At 38.8% G+C, this 13,106-nt stretch overlaps 1 protein-coding gene across 3 annotated transcripts in view; it reads right to left on the bottom strand.

Annotated features, from left to right (window-relative positions):
* The window catches only part of gpat2 (glycerol-3-phosphate acyltransferase 2, mitochondrial), a 217,686-nt gene that overhangs the window by 68,140 nt on the left and 136,440 nt on the right, over positions 1–13,106 (bottom strand). For 2 of the 3 annotated variants that reach the window (XM_036143930.1, XM_036143932.1), the window contains one exon: positions 1,159–1,262. In XM_036143930.1, the coding sequence (XP_035999823.1) occupies positions 1,159–1,230 (72 nt within the window). In that variant the 5' untranslated portion in view covers positions 1,231–1,262. Of the gene's footprint in view, positions 1–1,158; positions 1,263–4,808; positions 4,897–13,106 lie in introns of those variants that run through there. The other variant, XM_036143931.1, reaches the window with a different exon arrangement.

Below are 13,106 nucleotides of genomic sequence, written 5' to 3'. Positions count from 1 at the left end.
ACAGCTTAGGGGTCCTATCAGTTAGTGACAGTGTACCGTAATACTCCGAATATCTATTGAGTGGAGCGGCATAAGTCATACTTACACATTTTAACTGATTTTTGAGCGCATTGTACCACATCAAATCGGTCAGTAAGCACAACAGTAATTATAAAGGCGCACCATCAATATTTGAGAAAAATACAGTTTATTTTTCATTTCTTAATTTGTTAAAATTAGAGCGAAGTGGCTGTTTGGCTTTTCAGTGCCACCATAAATATTACCCTAATTGACCATTCCAGGTACAGTGCTGAAACAAAAGTTATCTAGCTATAACATAGGACACTTGAAATTATATATATAAAAAAAACACAGTCCATCATTGATGGTTTATAAGCCACACATTTTCACAAGTTCTTTCCTATGATTTCCTTTTGTTTTGATAGATTTTTTTATATAACCATGTCAGCAAGGAAAATTGGAATAAGATCAGTATTAATCTCTTTAAGAAACAATAATAAAAGCAATTCAAACTAACAGCTCATTCTGTGAATAAGTTAAATGTGTGTCCTGTTTAATGATAAGCTTGTGTACGAGTCTTCTTAGGCAACTTGACTGCTTGTCAGTAGTATTTCTTAGGATGATAAATGTAAAAAGGCTTATTGTCTTGCTTTGTGTGTGGTGTTACTGTGGATGGCTTGGAGTTAGAGGGATGAGCTAATGAATCTCCTGAAATCTATGACCGAAATGATGAAGCTGGATTCCAGAAGACTCAGTCGAAGGCAAAAAAAAAAAGTCCCAATTTAAGACAAGACACTATAGTGGAGACAAAGCTTTCATTTTAATATCAATAATTTGAATTGCCACAGTAACTCGGAGGAAACATTATAAAGGAAGGAAGGAGGAGGAGAGACGGAGAATGATTCAAGCGTGTAGGCAAAGTTTTTGTATTCATGCAGTATTTAGTAGTCCTTTGAAAATTCTGCTCATTTTGTGATGGCTCGACATGACTCACTGATGCATCACACATTTTGTGATTTGGTAAACATCAAACAGAATTAAGCACAGGGGGCCGAGCGTGTTCTCTAGTGATTGTGAAGAACAAAGCGATTGAGATTAGCGCACACAGGGTAAGAGGAAGAGGACAGTGGGAGACAAGCATGCAAGCAGAGTTCTTACAGCAGGCCTGTTCTGCTGAATTGGTGGAAGGCCTGTGTTGTTGTTTATCCAATCTTTCTTCTCCTCCACCATGATGAAGCCCCTGTAGATTTATTGCCAGAAACCTATCGAGAACACAAAGGAGAATAGATCAAATTATGTCATCATGTTAAATACTGAGGTTTTTTGTTGTTGTTGTTTTTTACATTGTGATTACCGTAAAAAACTGTTTTGAGTGCATGCAAATGTAAGAGCTTTAAAATGGGGATTAAGTGTTGACTTGCCAATGGAAAGTCAATAAAACACAAACAAATCCAATTCAGTCTTTCACTCATTTCTTACTACTTCAATTTCACCAATCTAACCAGTGTCACCTCACCAGTCCAGAAAACCTGTAGTATCGTTTTCAAACACCCATGGATATAGATAAAAAAAACAACAACAACATATCTTGAAGAACTGTTTTTTATCTTATTTTTTTTTTTAAATCTACTCGGGGTCAGAATTATACATACAAGCTCACGTTCATACACAACACTTCAGGTCTTTTTTTGAAAACAGCATAAATATCAATATCATTTGTGGCCACCAAGAAGTTTCCGGTGTAATTCTGGCTGGATATTTGACCACTCTTCTTGGCAGAAAGGGTAAAGATAATTTGAAACTAGTTTGTTACCAGGAGAAAGGGTCCTGGATTTTGAGCATAGTTCACAGATTTTCAGTATAGCGTTGACGTCAAAGTTTTGCTGAAGCTTAATTTGATCCTTCTTTGGGATCCTTGTTTGGGATTAATATACTGCATCAATACCTAATTGGGTCCAAGTTTCATTCATTCAGCTGTTGATTAAGGAGAAACTAAAGAATTAGGAGAAAATAGTCTGTCTTATTAAAGCAGTCCATCTGATTTGTGCAACCTAGCGCAATCACTTGGACTGAAATGGTCCCAGAGCATGATGCTGCCACCACCAAGGCTCAAAGCTGATAACATTGTACCCAGGTTTGAATGCATCAATATGGCCATCTTTGTCTTCTCTGTTACTGATCATTCTAACAGGATTTCTGTTACCTAAAGTTCAAAGTTTATGTCAGTCTGTAAGTATTATGCAACTGGGTGTTCCATCAGGATAATTATCTCAAACAGTCATTATAACTTGTTTTGAAATAGAGTAAACCTAAAACAGAACTAAGCTGTTGGAAAGCCATGACTGTAAATATACCTAAAATCTGTGAACTATGTTTAGATTTGAGACGATACCAAGAAACAAATCTATTTAAAAAGGAGCATAGCGTGAGTTTCAGGATTTTCGCAGCAGTCTGCCCGCCCCCGGCCACAAGTTGAAAGGACAACAGTGTTGTGCAGGTGCATGGAGAAGAGGCAAAGCATATGCCACTGAGACTGCACACGTGTTTGGTTTAGAGCCATGTCGTCTTCTGATATAAAAAAAAAGTAACAAAGTAAGAAGGTGAATGAGCGCGGTAAACAAGAGCACGCAGCGCATCACACCCCCGCGGATGGATTCGGCCTGATTCACTCTTTCATGAACTGGACATCCAGCCTATAGAAGCAACTGCAGTATATAGAGGATCACTCATTTTACGCATGAGGCAATTGTAAGGGCATGTTTGGGAAAGAAAATAAATTATATTTAGTTTAGTTATTACTAATCCTAGAAGGTCAGCCATTCAAAACATTACTAAAAGTCACAAAATAATTTAGATTAATATCAGATTCAAGCTCCTGATGAGTATGTAAACTTTTGACCGGCGCTGTAACGTTTTCAAGTTTGGACAAAGCAGTCTCTGCTGCTGCTTTCATTACACTGGTTTGTCATTTTGATATAAGTATATAAAAAATTTAGTTTTAAAACTTCTGTTAACTTATGTATGCAGACAGGAATAAAACAGTAGAATATCTGCTCCTATGAGTTTAGAGGTGGAGGGGAACTTTGCTCAGGGACACATAGGTGCACAGCAGGGCACGCACCAGTGGGTTATAAATCATTAAAACTCTTATATAACTGTCGTTGGTCCCTCTGACACTTGGGTATGCATTAATGAGAACTGGTCAAAATCTAATTGGCAGCTCTCATTAATGCACTAACCTTAGGTTCAGACCTAAACGAATTATCTATTATATAGAACTGGCTGTGCTGGTCTTCAAGTAAATAATCAGATAAAATCAAGGTATTTATACTGCAGATCAAGAAGAGGTCTACAATCTCCAAGGAAATAAAGCCACCACAAAAGCTCCCATCTTTGGTTTGTGTAAAGCTGTGTTTCCGCTACAAAGGGACGAAGATGTGTCCTGATGTCGTCAACCCACTTTAAATATTTCTGTCTTCATCCATCAGATTCAGGAAACTCATTAGGCTCAGGAGACATTCCCTTTGCATTTCTGCCTCTCACTCTGTTGATCCCACTCTGCCCCATTAACTTTGCTAATTAAAACTTAAGCTGCCCCCATGGGGAGACGCTCTATTTCAACTAGCTCCAAGTTCCCACATTCATTAACAAGTCCGGTGGGAACAAAGACTGAGAAGAGGTTCCTGAGGCTCTGGGAGACTTCACAGGTATATAGTATAAGATGATTGTAAAACTGGGGGTAAAGCATGGGGTAAAGGGCATAAAACCATGAATTATAATGCCAGAGAACTACAAAAGGCCCAAATGGGATTATATAATGCTGACAAGAGGGAATACAAGACCACATGAAAAAGATAGAGACACCAGAATGTCAGGACTATGAAGGTGGGAAGCTAAAACAGGGAGTTTTATTTTGTGTTTGACATCTCTCTGTGTAAGAAGCAGGTTTTACAGGTTTAAAGTAATCTTTTACTCTTAGCCACATGGTTCTTCTGATTGGAAGTAATGTTTTGGAGTGGCCCAGCCAAAGTCCCGAATTTAATTCACTAAAGAATCTGTGAAGGGAGCTAAAGAGTAGGGCGATGGCAACAGGGCTTTTCAACTTTCAACGCTTGGAGTACATCACCAAAGATGAATTGCAAAAAGCTGGATAAAGATTATAAGAAGGGTTAAACTGCTGTAATGCCAATAAAGATCTTTTCATTTACTATTGAGAAGGAATCCAGTCATTTTTTATATGCTCTGAAACATATTTTAATTTCCAAAAGATGACACCAATTTTACAAAGTTTTAATTGTCTTTTAAGTTATGCCTGTCTCATTTCTTATAATAATATTTTGTAACCAAACATAAATTACAGTCCCTGAATAATTGCCTGTAGTTTTACTAATATGACAGCGAAGGCTTGAGTGGGCCCGTGATGCATAAATATTGTCTAGATTAAAAATAAAAGGCCATTACAAGATACCAGGTCAGATTAGATTGAAAATCATATTAAAGGAGGAGATCGTCCATTAAAGTCTATTCCCTTAAACCCTCAAACAATCAGCTGGGCTTTCCACACTGAGCAGGAGCCAAGAAAGGAGGATTCAAAATAAAATATCTTACGTATTTTGTGGAGTGCTATGGTGAAAGGAAATGCAGATCAAACAAGAAGCTGGGTTAGAGCCACAACATCAAACACAATACAAATCCCATGAATTTAGCTCTGAACAGCTGAATCATTATGAGTAATAATTATGCTGTCAAGCAAAAGAAATCAAATTTATAAGCAAGGAGGAGTAGCGCATAGAGTAGAAACGGCGTCCCATTTAAGGAGGCTGTCAGTCCTTGCAGACTTTGCTGCATGTCTTCCCGCCCTTCTCTCTCTGCCCAACTCCTGTCTGAAAACCAAGAACAAAGGCCACTGGTGCCACAAGATCTGTAAAGAAATTCAGAAACAAGCATATCTGAACATGTGTTAATCACACATACCAAACAGGATTTGGCTACCACACCTGGCATGGCCATGTATTTACAGAGAGGCTGGCAACATTATGGCTGGAAACCAAAACTAAACTAAAAAAAAAAAAAAAAAACAGCAAATTTTGCAACCTCTCTGAAATGGTAACAACACCACCAGAAAACAGCTCTTTGGCAAGTCCTTCACAATTTTCTTTGTTGAGTTTTTAAATATTTGACGTCCTCACCTCCTGCAACAGTCTTGCAAGATTGAGGATTGAAGAGGCCTTTCTTAGCTGCAGTTCCCTAAATACACTAAATGACCTTTCAAACAAACACTGACAGCAGCGGACAATAAGAAAATAAATAAAAAAATAATCGATTTTTTTCACTTCATTAACAATAGTTTTTTCCATTTGTTTGGATTTTTTTTTTTTAAAAAGACGATAGATTCAAATAGTTTTTTCTTTGAAATGTTTAGGGCATAAACCAAGTGTTTCAGCGTCTCATTTTTCTTCCAAAACATATCTGCAATAACGTTCCACCTACATTACTGCCAAGAAAAAAAAAAAAAAAAAAAAAAAAAACTTCTTGAAAATTGGACATCCTAGTAATAAAACGTTATTCAACAATGTGATGACTAAAACTGAAGTACCATTTTTAAAGCCAAAGTGTTATCTAGAGGATTTAAGGACATGAAGCAGAGTAGCAGATTGAAAAAGTCATTAAAAACCCATCCTCTTCCTTTTCTTTATAGAGTGCAGAAGAAACTACTGTGGCAGCAAAAAGAGAGATGAGAAACGTCTAAATCCCTTTGTAGTTCTAGTCTTTGCTTACTATCCTACGATATATACAACCACAGCATTAAAGTACAGCATGGTGAACTGTAAAATAAGATTTTCTTTTCAGTCTGTACCAATAAATCTATCACAGCATTGTTTTACCTACAGTAAGCATATATTTTAGCATAATGAACTGAATAATAATTCCCCAATAGTCACCCGTTCTTTATTCTCTGCTTGAACTGACAGGCTGCATATTTTAAACATGTACATTTATTTTCATAACTTAAATAATCAATACCAGAGCAGCTGGGCTCCTAACAAGTGCTGCACAGGAAATAAATCTCTGGTTAGAGCTCACTGGTTTCAACACACCCCAAGTGATACTGAAAGGACCCTACATGCAGGTGCGTGTATATTAAAAAAAACACTTTTAACATTCTGACATTATCCAAAAATAAAAAAAAACTATCAAAAAAAAACAACCGTTTATCATCCTAACAATATACTGTACATGACAAACTATTAATCCCAAATATACCTACCATATCATAGCATATGTGCCTTGCATTTCAGTGGTGTAGGAAGATATGTTGCCTTACATCAATACCAATATAGTTTTACATTTCAACCAATCCATTATTGGAATGGTTGAAATGTATGGATTTTATTTGATTTTTTAAAAGAAATTCTTCTGTACAAGTGTCACAACTCTGAGACACCCTTTATACCACACTGCTATCAAAGTGCTAATCACACGTTGCAACAATGACCTTATGACAATGTTATGTAATCTAATGCTGAGCAATACAGATGGTCTGTGTGTGCTGATGAAGATTCAAGTGGCTCCAACTGATGGCAGCCTGACCTATTTTCTGATGATTTGTTTTAGATAAAATAAAAACACCCTTTACAGCTACTTTTAACTGCCCAGTCATGTTTTTAACCAAATCAGAACACAGAGTGCACTGGTAAAAGGTTTGAAAGACACACAATTAAACCAAAGCTTATTCATACCACTGGCAGATTTTGCTAAAATGTAATCATTAATTTTCAGCACAAAGCTTCTTCTAACTGGGAGTAACGTTGTTGAGTGGCGCAGGTCAGTATCAACACCATGAAAAATTGATCACAGTCCACCTGTCTTAAAATCTTTGTAATAGCTTCCTGTTTTTTAAAGGATTGATTTTAAAAATTTGCTGAAGGTCTGTAAGACACTGAATGGTCCAGGGCTTGTCAGAGTAGCTGGTCAGGTATGAGCCATGTAAAACCAGAGGTCTCAAACTCCAGTCCTTGAGGGCCGGTGTTTTAACACACCTGATTTAAATATTAGATATTTAGCAGAGCTCTGTAGAGCTGGACAGCATGCCAGTGAGACAGTTTAGCTATTTGATTCAGCTGTGTAGAGCAAGGGAAACGTTAAATATTGCAGGACACTGTACTTTGAGGATATGAGTTTGAGGCCACTGATGATCTAGCCATCTAAGACCTGATCACTTGGTGTTCCTAGGACCAGAACAAAAAAAGGGGTGAGGCAACATTTAGTGACTTTGGTTCTTCTAAGCTCTGAAATACCCTCCATGAAAACCTAAAATCTGAATTATTGACTCCTTTAAAGGTGCATAGTGCACGTTTTGAAATACATTTTTCCCCCTCTTACATAACCTTACAATTCCCATTGTTTAAAGCGAGTTACCCTCTATTTACTGCAGTTACTTCTATAAACTGGATTAGTAAATTCATGAGAGAGTGATCTGGGCCGAATCCTCTGGGCCGAATCCTCTTTAAAGTGGACATTTGACACTTTAAAGACAAGTGTCAAATGTCTTGGTGTGACGCACTATGTGCTCGTCACCCTGCTACTTTGAGCCTCTGCAGTAATTGATGCATTGGCGAGAGAACATGGGCTAACTTCAATATTTATAGCTTTCTTCCCTCAGAAGACACACCACTAAACAAAGGACCCCTTTCTCTCCTCCCATGCACGTGCACAACACTGGTGTCATTTCAACTTGTTCCCAGGAGGGGCAGACGTCTGCAAAAACCCAGGAATGTACGCTATGCTCCTTTAAGTCAGGACTGCAAATATTACTATTTACCCCAGCAGTCCCATAAATATCAAATAGTTCTTCAGCTTATTTCTATCATAGTTTGATGTTTTATTTTCAATCTGGACTTTAACATTTTCTGCTGCTTATGTGACGCTTACATTTTCTCTATTGCTCTTTAAATGTTCTTCAGGGTTTTTAGTGTGGTTTTGTTCCTTTATTTTCCTGCAAAGCATGTTCAATTATTTTGTGTTTGAATGGTGCAATGCAAAAAAACTGTGCCGTCTTTTACCCATGTCAAAGTTTTCCCGTATAAAAATGAGTCTTTCGACATTCACAAAATATTGGATTAAGGACTTCGCAATCAAGCTATAAACATCACTTTCATTATTACTGAAAATTTACCCTGGAGTCCCACCATCCCCATCTGATGAATAAGCTCAGCAGAGAAAGCAAGTCCTTAGGAGCCTGAAGCATGAAAGAATACCACCTTTCATCCTCCCCACCTTTTATCGGGGCACTGACAAAAGCATCATAGCGAGCTGCATTCCAACTTGGTCCAGCTACTGCGGTGGAACTGACAAAGGGTTTTCAACGAGTGGCCAGAGTGTCTGAGGGAAGCATCAAGGTGTCACTTCCTGCGTTAAGAGATCATTTTTGGAGGCGATATCGAAGGTAAAATTTCAGTTTGGCAATAATTTTCTTTAACCTTTCCCATATTTTGTTTAATCTCCTGTCATAAGGTGAATGGCATCACTTTTGATTCAAAGGTTATAAAACTATACCTTAGTAACTTCATTGGCATTTATTTTATATTAAAGGTTTTTCTTCAGATGAGTGCAAAAAAAAAAAAAAAAGACCAAAAAAAAAAAATAATTCAAACACACCTCATCTTATTGTAAATCCCTTATTAAAACATCTTCCAACTGTGTTGCCTTTTATTGTATTGTGTTGTATATGGTTTAGAAAAATGCCCAGTAACGTATCAGTATTATAGCTTCTGTGTGTTGTGTCAAAAACAAAACCAAACAAAATTAAAACCCAATGCCCACAGGCTGTTTTCACTTGGCTGCTTTATCCACCTAAACACAGTGAGAAATGTCAAAACCCGAAGGAAAAGACTACACATTGGCAATCAATTATCTAAACAAACAACATTTATAGTTACACATTTATGTATTTTTAATGACCGGTATGTTTTGCTATAGCTTGTGTTTCATTGTTGCTGACATTTTAATGTTATTAGCTGTTGAATTGTTTTATTATGCTTTATTTCATAATTTCATGCTGTGTTGAGCATATGGAGTAAAACCTCCGCAAAATCACATTTATACAAAATGAAGTCCAACTTAAAATTAAACTAGCATAGATAAAAAACATACAAACGAATGATTCAAAAGTATCTACACACTGATACTTTTAACAGGCAATAAATGTATTTTTGTGTAACAATACAATGACTCTGCCACCATCTGCATTTAAATTCAAAGTTGAATGTGTACAGGTTTATAGCTGTACTGTAAAGATGGGCCTCTTTCACAAACTACACCACCCTCCAGGTCACATCCAACATCTTGTCTTCTAGAGAAATGCAATACTCCTTCCTTGTGAAGCAACTTTCAATTGTAAAAGCCAATTACAAGTAGTCCGTTGTAAAACTGTAATGAATGCCCCTTGTCTGTGTCACCAAGCTTTTTCTATTTACGTTTACAGAAAGATTTATGCTTATTTAGCATTAATCCATTCCTCTACACACTGCTCACATAATGTGCTGTGTTCTGAAAGCAATGTGCAATATACATGCTTGGCTTGCTTGAATCTGAATAGACGTAAAGGGTTTAAATCAGAATTGGCTTAATTTTTAACATGTTTTGTTCGCCTCCTTTACTTTTAAACAGATGCATCTCAATAAATTACAATCTCATTAAGTTAATTTATTTCAGTAATTCGGTGTAAAAAGGTGAACCTCGAACACAGACTCATTACACACAGAATAATAATTTTCGAGTGATTAGTTCTGTTGATTTTGGAATCAACTGCATATACGGCAAATACATAATTGAAGAGCAGAGTTTTATATCAAAGCGTCTGAAATACAGTCAACCAGACTGCTGCATCCAAGCAGTTCTTTATAGTAGTGATGATGCAAACATTGATATCTTAAAGACAGTTGTGATTAAATATTGTAAAGCTCTAGTTCTCAGCCTACAGTACACTGCTTAAAAGTGCCATGGCATCACTCTATAAACCAGCTAGATGGAGGGGGAAGGCTGTTTGCTTGATGATGTGCTCTGATTGGACAATATGAATTACATAGAAAGACACGTATAAAAATAAAATGTTTGCTGATCTGACCGGTTTTGAGCAAAGAAACAAAGCTGACTGTCTTTGAGCAGCTCCGTTGGTACCCGCTCTTGACATTCACATGGCCTCACCAGTGCACAACACATCATATTATATCCCCAAAACCGCAGAAGAATGAAATTTGTTGTCATGGTCCCTTTAAGGGACATTCACCTTGTAGCTTGCCAAGTTTAGTTTTAAACTGTCCACATTTTTTGGTGAAATAGTACCAAGTATCCAAATTTGGGAAAGGTGTGGTAACCTACTTTCACCAAGCTGACCTGTATAGAAGAAATAGTGTCTTTAGAATCAGACTTTCTTTAGACATTGAATTTATAACACAATGTTTTTTTATTATGCCCAATTATGTATGTGATTTTAATTTACTTTAAAGTCAGCAGTAAAAAATTCACCTGCAGAAGTGTGCGTACAAAATTACAACTACAGAAACTTGTGTGCAACATTTTGTCGGCAAATATATTTCAAATGCTGAAATTATAACTGAGAAAATTCTACTGCAAAGATTTGCCTACAACTTCCTGGTAACTTAAGCCAAAGTGATCAGCACAAGATCGAGTTGAGTTGCTTTAAGCAAATCCTATTACTCTTATTTGATGATGTCATAAACCAGTGCCTTGGGCAGAGGTGAGTCACTTAACACACCAACACATTTTCTGATATCTCATTAAAGACAAGTGACTTTTGAAGGCCTTAGTTTGTTAAAAACCTGATACAGACAACTGGCTCCTCCCTATATTCTTGTTTGTGGAATCAAACAAGAATTCCACAAACAAGAATATAGAATATAGCCCAGACATCATGGATGGTCTGGGCTATTTCTTTTTTCTTGCCATCAAGATCTCTGCCAGCTGGCGCCAGAAAATGCTATTATTGGGCTTTCTTCGCCTGGAAACAGATGCATACAAACATCTTACGGGCGCAGCCATGATGACGTGGTAAACTCGCTCAGCTGACAATATAGCGATCTGATTGGCTGAGCAGCAAAAATCGAATCACGTGACCTCTTGGACCGGAGCGCCACAGTTTAGATTTTTTATCGGCTATAACTTCTTAATGTGCAAGTGAAAACGTGGGAACATTGGTGTTTTGAGATCACTGCTATGTGTAGCAACTTTTCCCGGTGGAAGAAAGTTGCCCCCTGACAGTTCATACGAAATTTTTAAGGAAGCGTCCTACAGATTCTGGCCCACGCCAGCCACACACTCCGCTGCGCGCAGCTCCTCCGTGCGCTGAGGCGCTCGGCTCCTCTTCACCTCCCGGCCGCATAATGACCTCCGCGGCTACGATGACGGAGCCTCTCTACAGCGGCTGGACCCCGCCGGCTGCGATCAGCGGAGGAACCACACCCCCTCCACCGCCCGCTGATGACGGCACTCCTCTCCCCCTGCGGCTCCTCCTGTCCTCCGGGGACGTCACAGCTCGCCTCTAACCAACTTTATCAGTGTCAAGCCGAAGAACAGCTTGCTGAGTTGATATAGATGAACATAGGTGGAGAGGGGGGGAAAAAAACGGAAAAACAAAAAAACAAAAACAGACTCATTGTTTTTGGGGATTTTTAATTAATAAAAAATTCAAAATTCAAGCCAACCTCTAAAGAAGAATTTCAGCTAGAAATTACATTTGTCAAATAGATGATTAGCCACAACAAACAATGGTTTCGGGACCGGTGGTTCTTACAGTGGTTAGTAGCTTTATAAAAACTACAGAAGAAACACAATTTCAGTACATTTCTTAGTCAGAGAAGCAACTGGCAGACATCAGGGGAAGAGCTAAATGAAGGCCCCAAACGTCTTAATCACGCAAATGCATGCCTTTATCATGGTTTATCTTCGTGAACCCGGACAGAGCACGCACACACAGAGCTTGTTTTTGAAGTTTATTGAAAGTAGAGTAGAGTGTTGGATGAGGATGACCAGCGTTAGTTACCGGACTGGAGATGATTGGTGCAGAAGCAGGCTGACTGGAAGAGACTAGAGAACACCGAGCAGGAACCAGTGACGACTTCTTGGAGGGGTTAGGATAACTTTCGAACCAGAGGTGCAGTGAGAGAGTTCTTGGAGAGGCAGGGCTACTGTCGAACCAGAGGTTCAGTAATAGAGAGTTTTTGGAGATGCAGGGGCACTTGGGGCACAGAGGTAGCAGAAGAACCAGCAGCAAAGGGGAGAGCTTACTTGGAGCACTGGGGTAGCAGGAGATCCAGTAACAAAGCCGAGAGCTTACTTGGAGCACTGGGGTAGCAAGAGAACCAGCAGTAAAGCGGAGAGCTTACTTGGAGCACTGGGGTAGCAGGAGATCCAGTAACAAAGCCGAGAGCTTACTTGGAGCACAGGGGTAACGGGAGATTCAGAAACAAAGCCGAGAGCTTACTTGGAGCACAGGGGTAGCAAGAGATTCAGTAACAAAGCCGAGAGCTTACTTGGAGCACAGGAGTAGCAGGAGATCCAGTAACAAAGCCGCAAGCTTACTTGGAGCACAGGGGTAGCAGGAGATCCAGTAACAAAGCCAAGAGCTTACTTGGCTGACAGACGTGAAGTGAGTGGAGACTGATGAGAACTGGACTTGACAGGCTTGGTGTTTGAAATGACTCAAGACGAGCCGGCGAGTAAGAGAAGACTGAGAGAGGTTTATGTAGAGAGGATGGCAGGTGGAGTGAGTACTGACTGATTAGTGCCTAACAGGTGTGACTGATTGCTGAGGAAGTGGAGACTGAGCTGTGTGAGAGGAGGAGGTGCTGAAACAATAACAGGGGAAGACAGCCTGGCCAAAACTGAACCATGACAGCCTTACCCAGGAATATAATGGCTTTATTTACACTATAGAGCGGTCCCAGTAAATTACCGGCTATGATACTAGGTCTTGACCCAGTAAATTGCTGCGTCAATTTTACCCAGTAAATAAGTTCAGGGTTTATTCACACATAACCCAGACCCAGTAAATTACTGGGTAAGGTTGTAAGTGTTTAAGGGGCTAT

The sequence above is a fragment of the Fundulus heteroclitus genome, chromosome 12 (assembly GCF_011125445.2).
Source record: "Fundulus heteroclitus isolate FHET01 chromosome 12, MU-UCD_Fhet_4.1, whole genome shotgun sequence".
NCBI classification, from domain to species: domain Eukaryota; kingdom Metazoa; phylum Chordata; class Actinopteri; order Cyprinodontiformes; family Fundulidae; genus Fundulus; species Fundulus heteroclitus.
Note: the sequence above shows the minus strand (reverse complement) of the source record. Positions and strands in the feature narration are given on the sequence as shown.